General features: G+C 29.5%; 1 protein-coding gene across 2 annotated transcripts in view; it reads left to right on the plus strand.

Moving 5' to 3' along the window:
- LOC123291816 overlaps positions 1-20,643 on the plus strand; it is a 43,296-nt gene that overhangs the window by 21,736 nt on the left and 917 nt on the right. The window contains exons 2-7 of one of the 2 annotated variants that reach the window (XM_044872236.1): positions 10,893-11,204; positions 11,270-11,451; positions 12,385-12,640; positions 14,055-15,008; positions 18,621-18,794; positions 20,325-20,554. In XM_044872236.1, the coding sequence (XP_044728171.1) occupies positions 10,893-11,204; positions 11,270-11,451; positions 12,385-12,640; positions 14,055-15,008; positions 18,621-18,794; positions 20,325-20,554 (2,108 nt within the window). The remainder of the gene's footprint in view (positions 1-10,892; positions 11,205-11,269; positions 11,452-12,384; positions 12,641-14,054; positions 15,009-18,620; positions 18,795-20,324; positions 20,555-20,643) is intronic. The other variant, XM_044872237.1, reaches the window with a different exon arrangement.

The following is a 20,643-nucleotide window of genomic DNA, read 5'->3' on the forward strand; positions in this document are numbered from 1 at the left end:
ATACCATCATCTTTTCTTAGAACAGTTATACAGTGTGCCTTAGAACTAGAATAACTAGAAATGAAGTTACTCCTGATAAAAAGTTCCTCGTGACCTTAAACATTATATTGAAATAATCAGATATCAATTTTTTTCGTATTCGAGGTTTGTCGAAAAATGTTAATTTTCTCCAAGAGTAAAGTATTTTATTTTACAATATCGACAATCTTTATTAAGAATAGTTGATTTTAATTAAAAACTACGGTCGGATATCCAGTTGTCCATCTACCATGACAAAACAAATTTTGTTATTTTTACAAACCTTTCTCTGTATTAGCGTTGATAATTTATTTCTACAGATCGATATTTTATCTTGAATGCAGTGGCAAATTCCGTGCAGTATCAATTTTTCTACACGACAATCTGTAAGCATAAATTATCAAAGCTAACACAGACAAGAGTTAGTAAAAATAACAGAATCTGTTTTGTCATTGTTAATTAATAATATTGGATATCTGGCCGTAATTCTCAATTATAGGATCAACTTTTCTCTATAAATATTGTCGAAAGTATAAAAAATAAAGGTACACGGTAAGAAATGTATAGCGTTTACTACAAGTATGGTATAGAGACAGATACTATAGTATCTATGTTAGCATAAGAATATTACAGTATTAAATAGAGCTATCTACCAGAAGTATTGTAGATATCGCCAACCAGTATAAGTCTGACGCCCAGACTGCATTGACTCATAACTATTGCTAATGTTAGTGTTCCCTCAATGGTCAAATCAGTTTGGCGTTCACACCGATACTGAACTAGAGATATCCACAAAAAATTTCTTATCGTGTACTTTATTTACTCTTGGGTAGAATTTACATTTTTCAACAGACATCGTAAATTGCAAATAAAAAAAAATTATAATTAATATGTTCATATTGCGTTCCAGACCATGCAGAATCAAGAATGACTTTTTTCATTAAACAAATAATTAAAAAGTTTTCCATATGGTGCCTACTTAATTGGATACACTATATAGCATAACGCATAATTATGTTATTTTTTCACTATCCCCATTTTAGTTTTGCCTAGAAAAATTATTTAATCCATTATTTAATTTTATAATTAGTATAGATGTAGGTACTTATTGTAGTATGTATTCCTCGTATATTTTATTTAAATATCGATTTTTCCAAAAATGCGAAAGATTATACCGGTTTTCTACTGTGCGGAACTGCGGACAAACAAAAACAAAACTGAAACTCAAATAATAACTTAACTTTTCGCAAATTTTTGGAGATTTACGTGTTTTGCGACAGTTGAAAAATCCATATTTGGTTATTATTATTAATATCCAGCTGTCGCAAAACACGCTAGGCTTCAATTATTTTTCGAAAAGTTATTATGTGAGTTTCAGTTTTATTTTCGTTTGTCCGCACAGTGGAAACCGACATTAGAAACAATCAAAATATACAGATCGGTTGCAAATTTTTTGTTGAGCAACTTTTATTCAAAGTATTTTTTCCCTAAAATGCACAGTTTTTCAGAAAAATTAAAAGAACAACCATAAACACAGAAAAATTGTACATTGGTGAAAATTTTTCAAAAAATATGAAAGATGAGAGAGTTTATATATATACAAATCGAAAAATGATCGCTGATTTTTCCGAAATCACCTTCTTTTTCTGCGCATATGAATGAAAAATTTATTTATCTCTCTTCATCGATGTTACTAAAATATACTTTTGAAATTTTTATAACTTGAAGTAAGCATGAATTACTCATATCACAATTTTAAAATTATTATGTGTTGTTAAATAAAATATGATCTAATTATTTTACTTCATATTGAGTGTCTCATATGTAACCTCGATTTTGTTAAATTTTTATTAGGATGTTGTGTAAACCACACGTCATCAAAGTGGAATTTTAAAAATTATTTACTTTTTGAAGGTAAATGAATTAAAAATCTCAACTAGATTTAACTTGATTTTAAAATCCACTATAATATACTACATGTTGCATACTTAATTTGACTTCATTCACCTTTATAAAGAAAAACGGTAACAATAATTTTTGATAAAAGTTTTTTTATTATTTTAATGTAAATACGAATATTGGATCAGGTACGGATTAAGACATGGGTCAACTAAACAGAAGCCTGTGGTCCCATCTAAATGCTATAAAAGATAAGAAAAAAATTTCAAAACATTTTTTGTCGAGTAACTACGAGAATGATGGTCTAAGAGACGGTATCAGTTCGATCTTCGTTTTATGAAATTTTATTTATTTTTTAAACACTTCTATCACGGTTATTTTTCATTAAATTAATTTTTTCCATGAAAATTTTTTTCCAAGCAAGCCTATATCATTATTTTCGAAATTAAATTATCTTTCTTCTGATACCAATTTCGATTGATTAACAGATCGGTGTAGTTACTTATATTGACTTACCTGTTCATATGGTATGAACAGATCTACACCGATCTGTTAACCAATCCAAATTGGTATCAGAAGAAAGATAATTTAATTACGAGAGTAATGATATAGGCTTGTATGAAAAAACCGTTCATAGGAAAAATTGATTAAAATTAATTTAATTAAAAATAGCATGAACGATATACAAAAACTATGATGGAGTATTAAAAAATAAAAAAAATTTCATCATAAATATGTCTTATCTGGTTATCAGATGGATGAAGATCGATCTTATACCCTCTTATACTAATAGCGCCTTTTTCCTATCGTCTAAGAGCTAGTGAATCATTCGACTAATCCGTTTCCCAGAAAGCTGGAAAATATTCAAATGATGTTTTATTACTTTTATGACCGGTCAATTAAGAATGTACCGTTCTGGCAGGCAACTCACGAAGCAAAGTTTTCCCAGGGAAGAAGTTGAGGGGGAGTGCTAATTGATAATAAACTAAACAAAGAAACGCTTTTAAGATCACACATGTGTTCGACGTAACTATCGCAGACAATTTAATGAAATTTTGTTACGGAACCCTGATCGTGTAGTATCCACTACCTCTTGGCCAGTATTTTTGTTTACTCAAACTATTTTACATTCTAAAAATCCCCAATGACATTTGTTTTTGGTTAGACAGAAATGTTATTTAGTAGAGACTTGATATTTTTTATTGCTCGAAGTGGTTTTCTAACTATCTCATGAGACGGTGTCTTATTTACATGAAATTTTAAAATAATAATTCAAACGTATAATAATTTATTCCGGACGACCTATATCCTCTACACTCTACAGGGTGATCCAAGGTATAACAGCAATACTTTATGAAATGGTATGGGGTGTATCATCCCGTTTCGAGAAACGCTACTGACTTTACTGCTAATAAAATTGGAAATACAATAATGTTAGCCAATGCTGCTTGCTTAGACCATTGGGTATCAATAAGCCTTTCTAAAATTTCAACAGCCTTTATTTAGAAAAGAATTTGCTTTTCCGACTATAAGTGTATTGAGAAATTTATTTTATGAAGCCATTCTGTTAAAACTAAGACGGACAGACAACCGAAAATGGACTAATTAGGTGATTTTATGAACACCTATACCGAAATTTTTTTCGTAGTATCAATATTTTTAAGCGTATCAAACTTGGGAGTAAACTTAATATACTATGTATATTTCATATATACAGGGTATAAAAATTTTTTTTAATAAAAGATAACATTTTACGGCATATTAATAAATAAAATGATTCAATTTTAATTATAATTAATTATTCAAAAATGATATAACTATAATTTTAATTGTTTATTAATTTAACAAAATGATGAATTGATTGATAGTCATAATTCAAATTTTAGCATGTGATGTCAAAATTTCGATAGTCATGATCAATTGTTTATTATTATTTAATATTTTATTTGTGGGTGTTATAAATTCCTGTAAAGTATCATTTTATTATTTACAATAATTATGATCCTAAACATTAATATTCACTGTTTTAACATTTGTGTTCATTGATTTAAGTATTTCTACTTTAAGGAGGTTGAATTAATTGACATTTATTTAAATATTGAAAGAGGATAAAGTTCAAGGCATGACGTCTTGGAAAACATACCAGAGATCCAAAAAAAAATTAAAAACCCTAAGATCTCAAATCGTTTTATAATTTTGATCTTAATAAGGAATAGGGGATAATCCTGATGTCCAATTGGCCATATTACCCATAAAAATGTAAAACTATACTTGATACCATGACAAAATTGATTGAAAAGCAAAGAAGCTATAAGCTATTTCATTCAAAGGTTACCCATCTCCTTTTACCAACACAAAGTTTTATATGTATTCTCTATGGCGATACCCACGTATATGACGTTACTTTTGGGTATCTTCCTCTTTACTTAATTAGGAATTTTAAACGTTCATATCTTTTATACTAGTAAATATTTTTAAAAATCAACTTCTTTTTTCTATTCGTGAAGTGAGAATTCTTCATCTGAAGTGATAACAAAAATTCAGTCCGATCCCCTATTATTTCCATAATATTTTTTAGAAGAAAAAGCGAACAAATATATATTTTTGTAATTATTTGTTGAAGTAAATCATTATATTTCTTTTTGTCAAGTTTGTTCAAATCCGCTGTTTGATACTACTATGTAGAGAACTATATTCTTCCCGTAAGAAAGATATCGCGTTTCCTCTTATGTCATTCAAAATACCTTAATTGAAAAAATTTTCAAACTTAGACAGATGAACAATACGCGAAAGTCTCCAGGGGCGTCATACGCCACTAATTTTAATATACTTCGTATCAAATTAGGATTTATGTTCCGATTTAGTACGGATCGATTTGATTTGGTCTTAAGCTAATGGAGAATATAACTCTAAAATTCATGCTATGAGGTTTTCGGGATTATGGCCTATTGTTATAGCATAATTGCTATTTTTAATGAAAATAATCAACAAAAATTGGCATAAATTCATGCTTGAGGCAACAGGGTTTGGTATTTTTGTAAGAATTATTTAATTTAAAATGTTGTTTATTTTTCTAACAGTTTCCAAACAATCAAACTCTTAAAAATTACAAGAGTTAATAGCAGCTCCGGAAATGATGCTTCGTTCTTTATACCAATATTCAAGTTACAGTACACCGTAATATCCCTTTAATTTATTTTCAAATTATTTATTCATAAATATCCTGCATTATTATATGAAGTATAGATAAAATAGAACGGACTTACTCGTATTCACAATTTCAAAATACTGGTGGGATTAAAACGACCCAGATGTATATTTATAACAAAAACCACATAATTAGTATAAAACCACAATTTCAAGGAGCATATTCTAAATTAATACTTACTATAATATTTACCTCTGAATATAGCCCAATATAAGTTACAAAATACAATTCTATATCACTTTCATGTAAATATCTATTTAAAACAATAAATTATAATACATAGAGCAGGTTATAAAGGTAACTGAGTATGCAACATATGAGGAACTGTTCATTTGTTGACTCATGTGTGTATGAATTGATTCTTAGGAATCAAAAACCTATATTGCCAGATTCTGATTGACCTAAACATTTGTATACAAACTCCTAGTTACTAAAGTGCTATAAACCGTCTGAGAACATCTGACTATAGTAAACTAAAGTCAGATGATCTCAGACGGTTTTTTTGCCTAAATTAAACTGTTTTCTAGATATTACACCCAAAAGTTAGAAATATTTCTATTGTAAGAGGTTGCTCTTACATCTGAAAATGCTGAAATAAAATACGAAATAAAACCAAAAGAACTATATTTGAGAATTTATTCCGCAATTATCTGGAGTACAAACAACAGGCGTTGCTAAGGTAATGTTTGTATACAAAGCAAAGTCGTATCTATCGAATGTACATACATTTGATAGAAATGCAATTACAATGTCATTACACTATTGATTCGAAAAACAAAGGTTTAATAAAAGTTAAATTTTAAAAATATAGGGCTCCTTGCGTGAAGGTAATGACGTTGAAGCTGACCTAAAAATCAATTTTCTAGACTATTTTGAGAAAACCTATCATGAGAAAATCAAATAGAAAGATTCATTTTTGGAAATCGGAAATGAATCACGCACGGTTTTATTTCGAACTTTTAAGGAACTTTATTAGGAAAGAAACTTTATTTCAATCGGGTAACATTGATTTTATGGTTCCCGAAGATTTTAGGTATACGAATTAGACACCTGTTCTCGCTCCTCATATTTTACTTACTCAACTTTGTTCATAACCTACTCTAACAATACAGTGTAACAATAGCGTCCTTGGACTGACTTTTAACACAATAATGACCTTCACCTCACATATATAAACAAACATACAGCATCCATGTAGAACTGTTTTACACACACAAGAGATGATTTTTCCTTGAATGTTATCCAAGAAAATATATAATCTGTCATCGTGCTGCTATTTTATTTATTCAAAGTATATTGAAAAAGAAGAATAAGGAATTTGATTCGTGTAGTTTTAACCTACAAAGAAAACCTCCATAGTGTTATAAAATGTGTACCAATTTGTCTGGAGACCAATTTTATTTGTGTTATGTGGTTATAGTTCGGGAGATGTACGAGAAAAATCCATGCGAGATTTAGATGTCAATCACATATGTGGTCCTTATTTGCCGTTTTAAAATAAGATTCAATATCGTAACTCTGGGGAAGATATAAACAAATTGGCTCAGGCTCAGGACTACTTTAAAAGTTCGAAAAGTATTTTTCTTTGATTCCATGTCGATTCAGCCTCGTAAATTTCCTCCTCGTAATTGATTCCTTGGGTCATTTCGCCCAAGGATGGTTATCTATTAATCGTTTTGTTCTTGATTATCGTATCCTCAGAAAAAAACTACCCACGTCTTGCCGGAACTCGTAGAACGCCAATTAACTTGAATTGGATATTTCTTCACCCATAGAAAATTTGCGTATTCTAATCAAAGCGCTAACGCTATGTTCAAAAACCTAAAGACTCGCGCTAACTTGACCCCATTAGAGGGATGCCGAACCCACAGAACAATATGGCAGAGAAGTCGAAGAGATCAAATGATCTAGAGTGATGTACGAAGCTGAATCACTCGGTATCATGAAATTATATTTTTTCGTAGTTTTTGGTAACAAATTAATTTTACAACAAATATGGAAGTAAAATCATTGAATAATATATAAGCAAATATTAAATTGTTTTACATTGTGCTATCATTCAAGGAACTTAATTCAGATTATTTCACAATGTGACTCGTACAAGATTTGATTTATTATCCTTTATTCTTTTATTAGTTTTTTATAGGGGGGAGTGTAGTACCAGGAATCAAAATTTACTTGTATGTGTTTTTAAAGCCATTTTTTTAAATATCGCAATGGTAATAATCTCTTTTTATACCACTATTATTCCTCAACAATACGTATTTTTCAATAATTTAAATAAAAAACAAATGAAAACAAACAATTGACTGAGTTAATTGTTTAAATACCATGTATAGACAGTGTTAATTACTCTGCCACATTACACATACATACATGTTACATATATATAACTGATATTCTCATATAATACATACTAACATTTTTTTATTCTATAACTTTTGTTCTATCTTAATGGTTTACAAGATGGGTCCAAGATCCAATTAACCTATGTTTCTCACTTACGAACTCGATCTCACTTTTTAAGTCTTAAGCACGCTATAAAAATTTAAGCTTGATATCTCTTTTCGTTTTTGAGTAATCGTGATGATAGACGGACAAACAGGCGACAGACAACCGGAAATGGACTAATTAGGTGATTTTATGAACACGTATACCAAAATTTTGTTCATAGTATAAATATTTTTAAGCGTTACAAACTTGAGACTAAACTTAGCATACTTTGGTATATTTCATATACATGGTATAACAACTATCGATAAAACCGTGTCATTCATGGTATAAAATGTGTAATCCATAGTACAGCAATGTACCCAATGCTATGCATCCGTGGAACAGCAGTAGCATATTCCTTGATCCGAGATATGTATATACATCACGGAACGTTTTTTCAAACTTTACCTTCTTCTTCAACATTTCTGTTATGTTTAAAACGGAAATATGGCATAACAAAATACCCACCAATGAGTAGTGATTTAGACAAATTAATAATTTTTAAAAAAAATTGAACATTACGAAATGTTTTTTCTAGAAGGTACTTGAAAACAAATGCATATTCATAATCATTTTATCCGTTCCCTACTTTCTTGTAACTAAAGTTCATTTTCTAAATATATTATAACTACTAAACTTCATATAGTTACAAAATGGCACAATTTCTATCGAGAAACAAGCAAATGAATCAATGTGCATTATATCCTTGGTACTGCATTTTATCCTACCATATAAATATTTACATGCTAACTGCCTGAAGTGTGTCTCGCCGGTATGTAATGTCATCAAAAACATAGAGCTGTAAATTTTGTGTATCTAACTCAATTTGGTATAATATACTTTACTACAATATATTGGAAACATTAAAGGAGAGTTGGTCTTAAAGATTTATTCTTTTCAATAATTCTGTTTTTAAATAACATTACTCTTGCCAATTTCAATTTTTATCTTTTTGTTGATCAAAAAAAATAATTAACATCCAGATAGAATTATCATAAACGTAATTTCAGTTACCTGTTTGTCCGCGAAAAATGATCTAATTTTCAGCATATATTGCACATGCTTCAATTTTTTGCAAATGTAGCTTAAAAGTTATTATCAACCTGTATATATCTTAATGCCGAGGTATCTCCGCAAATATTTAGTTAGAGAAAAAGAAAATTAATTCTTTTAAATTTTATTATGTGCAACTTTGCTTTGCTTTTAATTTTAACCGCAAAATTTTCAAATTAAAAAAGGATAATTAACAAAGATCTATCTCGTAAATGGTATATATCGAATTCAAAAAATTGCAAAGAAGCTTTTTGGTTGAAAATTTTGTGTAGAATTGCTAAGTACCTCTTTGCATGTAACTATTTGGGACATTCTGTAATACCTCTTAAGCCGTTACCACATCTACACTAATATTATAAAGACAAAACATTTGATTATTTGTTTGTTTGTTTCTTTGTTTGTTTTTTTTTTTTTGTAATAAATAAACTCAAAAACTACTGGAACGATTTTAAAAATTATTATATCCTATTATCAGCGAGTAACATGTGCTGTATTTTTTTTAAATAGGGTTCCGTACCAAAAAATTAAAACCTATGAAATTGAGAACAAATGGGGGCGTAAGTGAGGGCAAGGGAAACGAAGGCTATAGAGTAGTAGTCTTTATTTTTAAAGTTGAAATTGCCAGCGAAGCGGTTAGATAACTGCTAATTTTATATAAAACTGTAAATTTAATTTTCTAAATATATCAAACATGAGCGATTCGAGAGTTGTTTTTTTTTTAGAAATTTAAAATTTTCTACAAATATTTAATCTATTTCTAAAATATTCCTACATAACCATTTAATGTAAGTTTTTCTTCAGTCTTCATCGATTTTTTAATGGTTGCAGCAGACTTGTTGTCGACTATTATGTATCAAATTTCTTTGTATAATAAAAATATAATTTTTCTTACTCTTTATAAATTGAATAGCATGCATTTAACGTTAGAAAAAGAAGAAACTGATCCATTTATACTGTTCAGACACTCATCCGGAAATTCTTTCCACGAGTGATTCAATATTTTTTCTTTTGTTCTTTTATTTAATTCATCAATGGCAATCATTTACCAAATCTCCTTAAAAAAGGATGGGTGCAATTATCTGGTAGTTTTCACTTTTGATCCTTGACCACGTTGCTATACTTTTATCAACTAACAATTTGTTATGAGAATTTCCACTCGGAACGTTTAAGACTTTTTTCTGTTACTTTTTTTTTTTTTTTTTTTTTTGTTTTAGTTAAAAAATATTTCACACGGATGATTGAAATGCCTTGCAGAAACCATTGAAGCACAGCTATTCAAAAGTAGAATTTATTGAATTATCGAATAAGATTAATGTAAACCAAATCGAACCTCTTTGGTACGCTCCTGCTTTTTCAAAAGTTGATAAAAAAATTTTTTATGTCGATATTTCTCACAATGATACTGTACAATTAATATATTGTGAAGGCTGTTATAAAATAAGTAACAAAGACTGGAAAATAATTTTGATAGAATTAAACAAGGGTGTATGTCGACCTCAATTGGGTCTTTTTCAAGGCTCTTCACATTATTACAGAAATTTGTTTCCGTCTATCTTTTCCGGTCTATATTTTTCTAAATCTATCTCATTGTCTTAAACGTTATAAAATAACATCAATTAAAACTATTAAAAGTAATTTATTGGTTTTCATCAACATCAAAAAAATGATAACTTAAGTAAGAAGGGGTTCACTTTAACCAGGAACCACTTAAAATCAACACTTAATATCTTAATATTATTTTTAAGCCGTTACACATTTAATCAAATGAAACACTTATACTTTAACCCTTCATTCTTCACTAAGTACTGTTTATATAGACCAAGAAAAAATTAAATAAGTGAAAACAAACAATTGACTGAGTTAATTGTTGAAATACCATGTATAGACAGTGTTCATTACTCTGTCACATTACACTCAAAAACTCACTTCTATCTCAAAAATCGACTCCGCATCGACTCAGGTGCTTATTTACTACGCGGCAGAAAAATAGGGTTCATGAATTTTTTACGTGCCCTATCCTAGAATATTTTTTCTTTCATTCGATTACTGCGAAATCTAACCAGTATGGAGAAAACAAAATCAATAAAATTTTGTTCAAATTTTAATTTTTTTTCTATTTCATATCATAATCAGTAATTGAATATTTATAATAAAGATTTTCGATGAATGTAGACTGATTAACATTAACATGTATTATCTAACATATCTTTTTTTGTTACAGAGAAGAAGTGAAAGATCATAAAGTAAAATGGGGTGCACGATTCGAATTCCCTTGTAAAATGACTGCAAATGCTTCAACGGGTGTATTAGAACCATGTGTATTACGAGTATCCGTCCGTAAAGAAATTAAAGGAGGTCGTTCATTCTTAAAACATGGCTTTTGTGATATCAATTTAGCTGAATTGGCGGGCGCTGGGCAAGTATCACGACGATATCTTTTAGAAGGTTACGATAGTCGTCATCGATCTGATAATAGTATGCTTAAAGTTACACTTAGTATGAATATGCTTTCTGGTGATATATTATTTAAAGTGTAAGTATATCCTGGCCTAAAATTAGTTGAAGATGATAGTAATATTTTATTTTATTTCTGTTTAGTCCGTCGCCTACAACTAAAATTCCAAGTTCTGTAGGTACAACTGAAGAAGTTGAAACTGTAGTTATACCAGATGGAAGGACGCCAGATGATTATTCAAGTAGTTCCTTAGCTGGATCTGTAGCAAGTGGAAGTTCTGGGTTTGGAAGTTTACCTAAAAAACGACCAGCTTTATTTAATTCAGGTAAGATTATTCACACCTCATAGCGACAAAAAGTCAGTTAGAAGATTTTTTCCAACTTTTATATATGGTAAATAAATTGGAAATATCGAGTTGGTGGGCTCTAAAGGCATCGAAACAAATTTCTCGGGCTGAAAATCCACAAAAAATTATGAATTTTAAAAGGATTTTCGTTAATTATTCCCCTGTAATGTTATCAGCAAAAATCAATAGTTTTCCCAAAAAAACACCTTATTTTTCAATAATTTCTAAAAAAACCCACCAAAAAAGATCGTTCCGGGCCAAAAATTTTGTTCAACTTTTTTTTAATTTTTTTTTTTAAATAATATATTACGAACCCATCCTCCAAATAGGGAGATTGAACTATTGAATTGATTGTAAAATTTTGATCGAATTTTAAATTTATGTTCTACAGGGATATTGACGCGGAATGTTCTAAAATACAAATTTTGTTCGACTGTATTTTTGAACATTACGTAAACGTAAATATCTTTATAAATATGAAGTTGAGATAAATGGTAATAAATTTTAATTCCAACAACTTATAAAAATTTCTATTGTACTAATACAAATTGAGAAATTCTCGATTCTAAAATCGATTATCATTGAAGTCTGCTTTCGCCAATGGTACATCAAGTCCAAAAACAGTAGATGAACTTTCTTCTTAGAATATTCTCCTCTATACACTGTGCTCTCCAAATGTAGGTAGGACACCCTGTATATGCGACATTTTATATGTTTTAAAATTAACAAGAAGCTATTCCGGATTGATTGTCGCAGCCCAAATTATACCAGTTCGTCACAAGTGCTTCATTTACCTCCTACTTTATTATTTTGTCTTTTCGCAGAAACTAACTTCTTCGTAGAATTTTTTTACCTACGGGGTAACGTTTTTCTTTTTTACGAACTATCTGTAAATTATATTTTTATTTTTAGAACTATTATCCGGTGCAAATGCTGGGATAGTACCAAACGAAATGTCTGAAGTAACAACAAATATAGTACCAGAATTAGAAGAAGCCAACGATGTGAATACTTTATCAACGGGAGTGGCTACCGTTACATGTGGTACCCCAGATATGCTAGGACATTCACGAAATTCATCAACTACCAGCCAAATGTCACGCGCATCTGGTTATAGCACACAACATAGTCGACAGTCAAGTTCTGGTGATTCTGCGGGTCATATTAGGTTTGTAATAAATAGAATAAACTTTGGAAAATGTTTTTTTAATGGTTTTTAAATCGCGGCTTATTTTTTTTACTACATTCGTTCTAAGTTCGTTTTTTCTTACATTTTATCTACAAGTCTTTTTAAATGTGTTTTTACTTATTTTATTAAGATTATTTTAGCAAATTTTACTAATTATGTACTACTAAAATTTTAGAAATGATTTCCTTGGCTTATTTTTTTAAATTAAGACACCAAATTAGCAAACAAAACATTATTTCCCGCAACATGAATGAATTAACTATAAAGCCGATTTAAAATAAATCCAGTATTTTTCTAGTCGCGCAATTGCTATCTTTATAAATTATACTCTATAGAGCTATATTATTATAAAGTTTCATTAAAATTCATTCAGTACTTTTCGAAATCGTCCAGCGAAGCGGCCGAATAACTTTTATCTTTATAAATTATATTCTATGTATTCTGATAGACAAGCTATATTATTAGAAGTTTCTTTAAAATTCATTCAATAGTTTTCCAAATCGTCCAGCGAAGTGGTCTAGTAGCTGCTACCGAGTGATGTTATGTAAACTGCAGCCTCAAAAAATGGAATATCCAACACTAAAAAAAAATTTAAATATTAATGGAGATATTCTCAATATTACAAATAATAATTAACGGAAGCTTCGCGTTCTCTCTATCGTCGGATCCCAAAATTTCTAAATTTTCTTAGAATTTCATGCTCTATATTTCTCTGGTCTTCTATTGCGGTAGCTTTGAAACCCCTTCGTATATATAGACCAAGAGCTGGTGACACATTTAGACCACATCATATTGTTTAAAATGGTAAAAAAAATATTTTTGACCAACGCTGAAATTTCAATAACGTGAAAGTATTTTTTTTTAAAATAATTCCAAAAAACCAGATCGTTTTGGCGGTGGAATAAGCTGCAAGACACGCTATAAGATATTCTTTAAGATAGAGTGAGATTGAAGTTGATAAAAAACTATCATAGACGATACTTTTAAGCTATTTAACTAGATGGGCTAAATCCGTGTTCTAAATGTATCACCTGTGCTCTTGGATGAATATAATAAAATGCCATTTTATTTTAAATAACAAATTTAAATGAAATAATATTAAACTATCTCACACTATTGAAATTTATGGCATATAAAATCATTCTAAAATTAATGTTTACAACGATCGTAAAATTTGCTAACATAAGCTTAATAAAATAAAAACTGTATTTTATGTAAAATAGTCAAATTTTACTAGTTTTCTAATATTTAAAAATAATTGAAATATTTATTTTTACAACAAGGGGTACTAACATTTATTTAAAAAAAATTTAGTTTTAATTTTTTTTATTATTGGTATGAAGGAATACACAGAATTTAAAATGCATGGTGTTTCTGATGTATGTTTATTCAGGTCGCCATCTTGGCCGGTGTGGGCCCCCACTCCTTTAACCCCACCATTTTCCCCACCATCACCATCAATGACACTTATGGATCCAAAACGTAATAAATTTTGGGCATTAGAATATACAAAATTACAATCAATCAAATTAAATACACAATCATTAGATGATAATGAATTATTTCATACTCCAAAAGGGTTTTATTGTGATCCAACAAATTTTTTACAAAATGGTTTTGATACTGCACCAGCATCCGATGTAGATGACGTAGATGGTAGCGCTAACGTTACTGTGCGTAACAAATTATCGAATGGTATTAATTCAACGCCAAGGAAACAATCTGATATTAGTACTGATTCCAATGATATATTTGTTACGCCTAACAGTACGCTTGGTCCTGATGCGAATGATATTTTAGAAAGTTTTGCTCGATCTGTTAAAGCTGAATACGAACAATTCCAATGTGATTTAAGAAAATCACAATCATGTACGGTTGTGGAAAAACGCCCTGTTAGTGAACAAACCGCAAAACCTCCGCCACAAATAGTTCGCAGTGCTTCATCTACGGTTGTCGTAGAAAATAAAAATCCTAAAAAGAAAGATAATTTTGTGGAGATACCTAAAATTGAATTAGCTTTAGTTCCATCAAAATCGGTACGAAATGAAAATGGTATCTTACAAAATATTCATAATTTTTTAACACCGTTAACGAAACGACGTTCACAATCGGCTAGGAATTGTTTCGATACAAAAAGTCTTAATAGTCATTCTACTCCAAATAATGATCGTAATAGTTTAGATAATGAAGTATTCAAACCTCCTGGTTCTCCAATACGTTCATCCTTAAATCGTCCTTTTTCCAAAAGTCCTTTACCTACTCACAAAGCTGTTTCACTAGGATCTTTACATTGTCCTAGTCCAGTTGCTGGTACGAAGCGTGCTGCGTTTGCTCAACAAAATAACAGGTTTGTTTATACATCTATAATATTTTTTGTTTATTTTTTATTTCCCCTTATCTTTTTTTTAAATAAATTTATTGCTAATTAATATAAACTAATTTACTATATCATCTCATTAACAAAACAAAACACTATTTTTCATTAACAGTAAAATCATCAATTTTTGAGAGGGATTAAACCAAAAATAGTTTATTAGTAAGCAAAAAAATGAGTCTGTCTTGACCATAAATATTAAAGCATTGGATTTTAATGGATGTTCGAAATAGAAAAAGTCGATGAAATCGATGCTGTCCTTTTCATACAATTTTTCTGCTTTACAATTTCCAAATATAACGTAGGCAGATTTATGAAGCGAAGCGAATTAAAAAGAGCGATAAGAGATTATTAAATGTTAGATTCAAATTATAAAAAAGGCGATTCCGAATAATCCTCTCCGTTTTTGGATACGTAGTGTTCGGTTTTTAATAATAAATAACGTAGCTACTTATAATTTTCTCTTAAATTGAATGGAATAGTTGATGCCTACGTAATGTTTGAATGCTACCTTTTCGTCGGAAAATAAGAATAGTAGTTTCTTCTATATTAATTTTGTAAAATATAAAAAAAGAAAAACTTAAAAATTGAGAGAAAATGAAAATATAAAAAAAAATTAAATTAATACAATTACAGTATTACTTGATTTATTTCGAACAAAAAAAATATTGTATATCGATTCGAACAAATATTTAAATAAAAATTAATTGAACGCATTAATTAAAATTTTCTTTTATGTGCCAATGGCTATTTCGGATTCTATGTAGTTTGTTCTTGAGTTATTATATTGACAGTAACAAAAAAATGTTTTATTAATTTACTTAAACAATTAAAAAGATTCGTCAAATGTCTGTTCAGATTATGTATATTAAATATAGGGTAACGTAGTTATTTTATAAACAATTGAACTTTTATTTTATTGTTATTTGAACAATATAGAAACTTCTAGAATAGAAAATGAATCGGAATTTACATATCTCCTAAAGTTTAAATAATAATAAATAGTATTTTTCTTTTTTATCAATAAAAAATGGTATTTTTTGAGGATCATCAGTGTCTCTATCCATCGAGAAACCACCCAAAGACTACTGGCAGATTTAAAAGTTTACAAAGTAGAAGTAACTTTTGCGATTATTGCTATTCAATAATTTTTTTAATTAATTTCGACTGCACTATATCTATTGGTAAATCTATCACTTTTATGCTTATCTTAACGACTTCTATTTTTGCCAGCCGAGTGTCGTATAGATTGTAACATGTCTTGTGAATTTTTTTCGGTGGAATTGCTTATGGGTACGAATTCGACTTGCAGCATGTTGCAATCATACACTAGAAAATGTAACCATTGGCTACGGCACCCTAAATTATATGCGGCAAAATGTATTATTTTATTTATAGTATAAATTAAAAATTTAATTAAGTATAATCAAATATTTGTTTAAGACAATCATTTACAATTACAAAAAGGGACGAAGGATTACATTAAAGACATAATATTTACTCAAAATATCCGAGAATAACACTTGAAAAAATTATTCATATCAAAATCAAACACTCTCAAATTTCATCTCAGCATTTTTCTCTATTCTCACATTTTGGTTTCTTTTTTCTTTGTTCTTGCTTTTTTTTTTTTAAATATGTGATTTTGTTTTGTTTTGTTTTTTTTTTTTTTCGTACAATCACTTTTTCTCTCTTGCTTCTATCTTAAATGTTTCCAGAAGGCATTGGGCTTCAAATAACGTACGTATAACTCATCATTTTAGTTTGCTAAATATTTTTAATAATTCGATGATGAAACCTTGTTTTTATTTAATCCAGATTATCCTTTTTATCTAAAATCAAAAATTTTTTATGGAATTACGTAAAATGAAAAATGTGTTTTAAGTAGGTTTTTGAGCGTAATTAATTTATTTGGAAGAATATTTCATAGAATTATTTTGGGAAAAACATAAATAGTAATATGAACCGTTGCAAAGGTAAACGATTTATTATCGTCAATTATACTTCGAATAAGCCATACTCACCGTTGCAGAGTTGGAATTTATTATCGTCAATTATAATTCGAATAAGCCGTATTTAATCGTTGGGATTTATTTTCTTCAATCTTTGGAAAGGCTTATTGAAATTTAAATAAACACAGATATAAGCTGGACATTTAATAACTTTGGAATAGATATTCGAAGAAAATTCATATGATATAAGCTAGTCTGTATTAAGCTACAAAGATTTTAGTGAAGACGTACTACTAAATGATTTACACAAGTACCTAAAGCGAGCCTTTTCGAAGAGAAGAGTCTGAAAATCTAAGTAGAAACTTCTTTAGTAGTTTTGAAGTCCGCTGATCGAGAGTTGTTAATGATCGTTTTTATTTTGATATATTAATTTTGAAAAATTAAATTTACTATAATTTGTTCTCTTCTAAATCCCTGAATATTAACAAAATTTCGTTTTGTCGATATTTTCCATTAATCGATATTTTCCCAAAATTAAAAATGATAATTAACGATGCTCGTAAATGGTTCATCGGATCTAAAACAATAAAGAAACTTTCTGCTTAAAATTTCATCCTCTTTATTGTTCTGTTATTCGTATGTGATCGCGTTGGGAAACCCCATATAGTATGTCGAGGCATGTATTTGAAAAAGGGGAAAAGTTTTTACGATCGATTTTATGGCGTAAACTCGTGATTTCACGTATCCTCACAGAGAATTATCTTACACCAAACAGTGATTTTTATGGGCGTAAATCCGTCTCAATAATGGTTTGTGGATCTACTTAGATCCAAATGCAATAAATATCCTGGTAGTGTGTATAGATCAATTTTTCCACTAAACCTTTCATAACTGAATGAATACAACTTAACAGCAGTTGTTTTAATTGATGTTTAATCTCTTTATGTCAGTTGGCGTCAAAATTAGTACTTCAGAAGAAATAACTTTTCCGGCTCCTGTCCGTGTGAGTATAGTATGGAAACGATTCATAATTTTTCGAGGTAATTGCTCGAACGGGCGATTATGACGACCTTAAAAAAGGATATATAACATTTCCCAGTCAGTTTTCATCATTTTTCTAGCGTAACAGTAAGTTTATTCATGATGGTATAAACTGAACATAAATCAATTGAGAAGTTTGATATAGCTTATCGCCGGAAAATGTTGCCAATTTAAAGAACAATGTTGCCAATTTAAAGAACAAAAAAACTCACCTTCAGTCTTTTTTCTCGCAAAACGAGGTTTTTAATAAAGAATGAATTTTATCATAATATTAATATTCTCTTATTCTTCTCAGCTCCATCCGCTGATACATCAATCGTTAAGTCCCCGGAAAGTGGAAAAATAAGTCAATTCGGAGCAATAGCAATATACATATATTTTTCTTTCCTTTCCCAAAGTTTCCCCTAATTATGCCTTGTATTATAAATTACTACAAAATAGATTAACAATAATCAAAATTCACTAATTAGATTAACAAACAGATCAAAATTTAGTGTCATATTTTTTTGTTTTTGTATCATACAGCAAAATTGTTTGTGAGTTCATTCATTATTGTTTTAAGGGTGTGTTTGTGTGTGTGTTTGTGTTACAGAGGTTTATCACACTCGCATCGCAAGTTATACGATGGCAGCGGTGGAGGTAAATTATCACCAGTACCTTCAACCGCTGCCACAAGTCCACCAGATGAAATACCACCTACATCATCTACTGATGTATCTTCCACACCACAACAACGTCGCCCTAGCGGTACCGGCAATGTTCACAGGTGGCGCATACCATTTTTTTCTTGTGTTTGTGCTGTGTTGTGTGTTTTTTTTCCCTCCAAAAATAAGAACGTTATTTTTCCTAATTTTCCTTCTTCTTTTTGTGTTATTTGTTGATTTGTTTTCGCTTCATTTTGCATGCTTTAATTGATTATCTTTCTACCAAAAAATTTATAGTTTAAAGTAAAGTTAGCTTTTAATCGAGTAAACTTTTAGCGTTTAATTAAGAAACTATCAATTTTTTTCTTCCGTGACTGTTAGAATTGCATGAAAAATTTGTATAGAGCTATTTGCTGGGACAATTTATTTAGCAAATTTCGAACTGTCCACAGAACTCTGGTTTACAAATATCTGCTAGGATACAAAGCCTCATATAATGGTAATTTAGATGGTGCCATGCATTCTAGCAGCAACCCCAGTTACCAAAAAGGTCCGAAGGATCCAATTTCTAGTCGAAAGTATAGGCATATGAATCATTTGTGAATGACCGTTGCGATTTGTACATAACTATATAAAGTTGAATTACGAATAATTTCGTCAAAAAAGTTTTTTGTCATTGCCAAAACGTGTTTATAAAATGTCAAATGTAATCGTTTATAACCCTAATAAAAAACTTCGATTCATTAATCGAAATGAATGGACAATGAATAAGAAATTTAACATTCCTTATTAATTCCTATTGATTCTGATTGAATCGAACTTTTTTTATTAGGGAATGTCAAAGAGAATTTTGCCAATTTTGCAAAAGCCAATTTCGACACTCAGCCATGAGGGAATTTTGTATTGTAAATTTAATATGTTGGGAATTGTTAATCGTCAATGTTAATTGGAGAAACAGTACATATTTTCCAAAATATTTAGGTTAAGGAGTTGTATGTTTACGAATATCAATTATACGTAAATATACGGATATTAATTTTACAGAATTCTACTTGACATAAAATTCTGATCGTCGTTTTCCGTAAATAAACCGTCTAATTTGCAAACACATTTTGATATATATTTGTTATTTTACATTTATAATATAAAGTCACATTTATATTAAAAATGTTTCACTTTGTTAGAATACAAAATATGTTCATAGCTAAAGTCATTCAACTTTTATTATGCACAAAAATCGTATTTTGACGTTGACAGTAATTCTTTTTTGTAGAGAATATTACAAATTCAACTTCTCATTTACTTTTGTATTAGGCACTTCATTTGCAATGTCGACAGAAGTCATTCGCAGCTTTTATCGTAACTGGGAGTGCTGCTTTTTAGAGTTTTGGTGATGGTAGTTAACTTTGCGCTTTAGATGTTTCCTTCGGTGAAAAGATTTTTCATAATCCACACAAATATACAAAACCCCATAATTTTAATTATATTAAACGTAAAAGAATTATGGGTTTATCATTTACTAATTAGATATAATTACTATTAAACTTTAAAAGCATTTAGGCATGTTTAAACCTAAGTAAACAAAAATTAATTTAAGAAGAAATTATATGTTGCTAAAATTAAAAATTAAAAAATTTTACATCGATTTATAGGAATCCAAGCGCAGGCAGTTTGGCATTATCTGAAACAGGATCATTGGATCGAGCAAAATCTGCACTGGAACGACGAAAACGTACGCAAGAAATTATTGATTTAGGAACGCTAAGTGGCGGTGGTAGTCAAGTATCTGGACATGTAGAAGTTACACGAGTCAATCCAGAAAATTTAATTGCAGAAATTATTAAATCAACAAATTTGGAACCGGAAGATGATGCTGCTGAAAGTGAGTTTATTAATATTGAAATTATTGTTTAATTACTTTCAAGTTTCTTGCCACTCCTGGGGTTATTAGCCTTCGACTATTTCTTAGTC

The sequence above is a fragment of the Chrysoperla carnea genome, chromosome 2 (genome assembly GCF_905475395.1).
Source record: "Chrysoperla carnea chromosome 2, inChrCarn1.1, whole genome shotgun sequence".
In the NCBI taxonomy this organism is placed as follows: Eukaryota; Metazoa; Arthropoda; class Insecta; order Neuroptera; family Chrysopidae; genus Chrysoperla; species Chrysoperla carnea.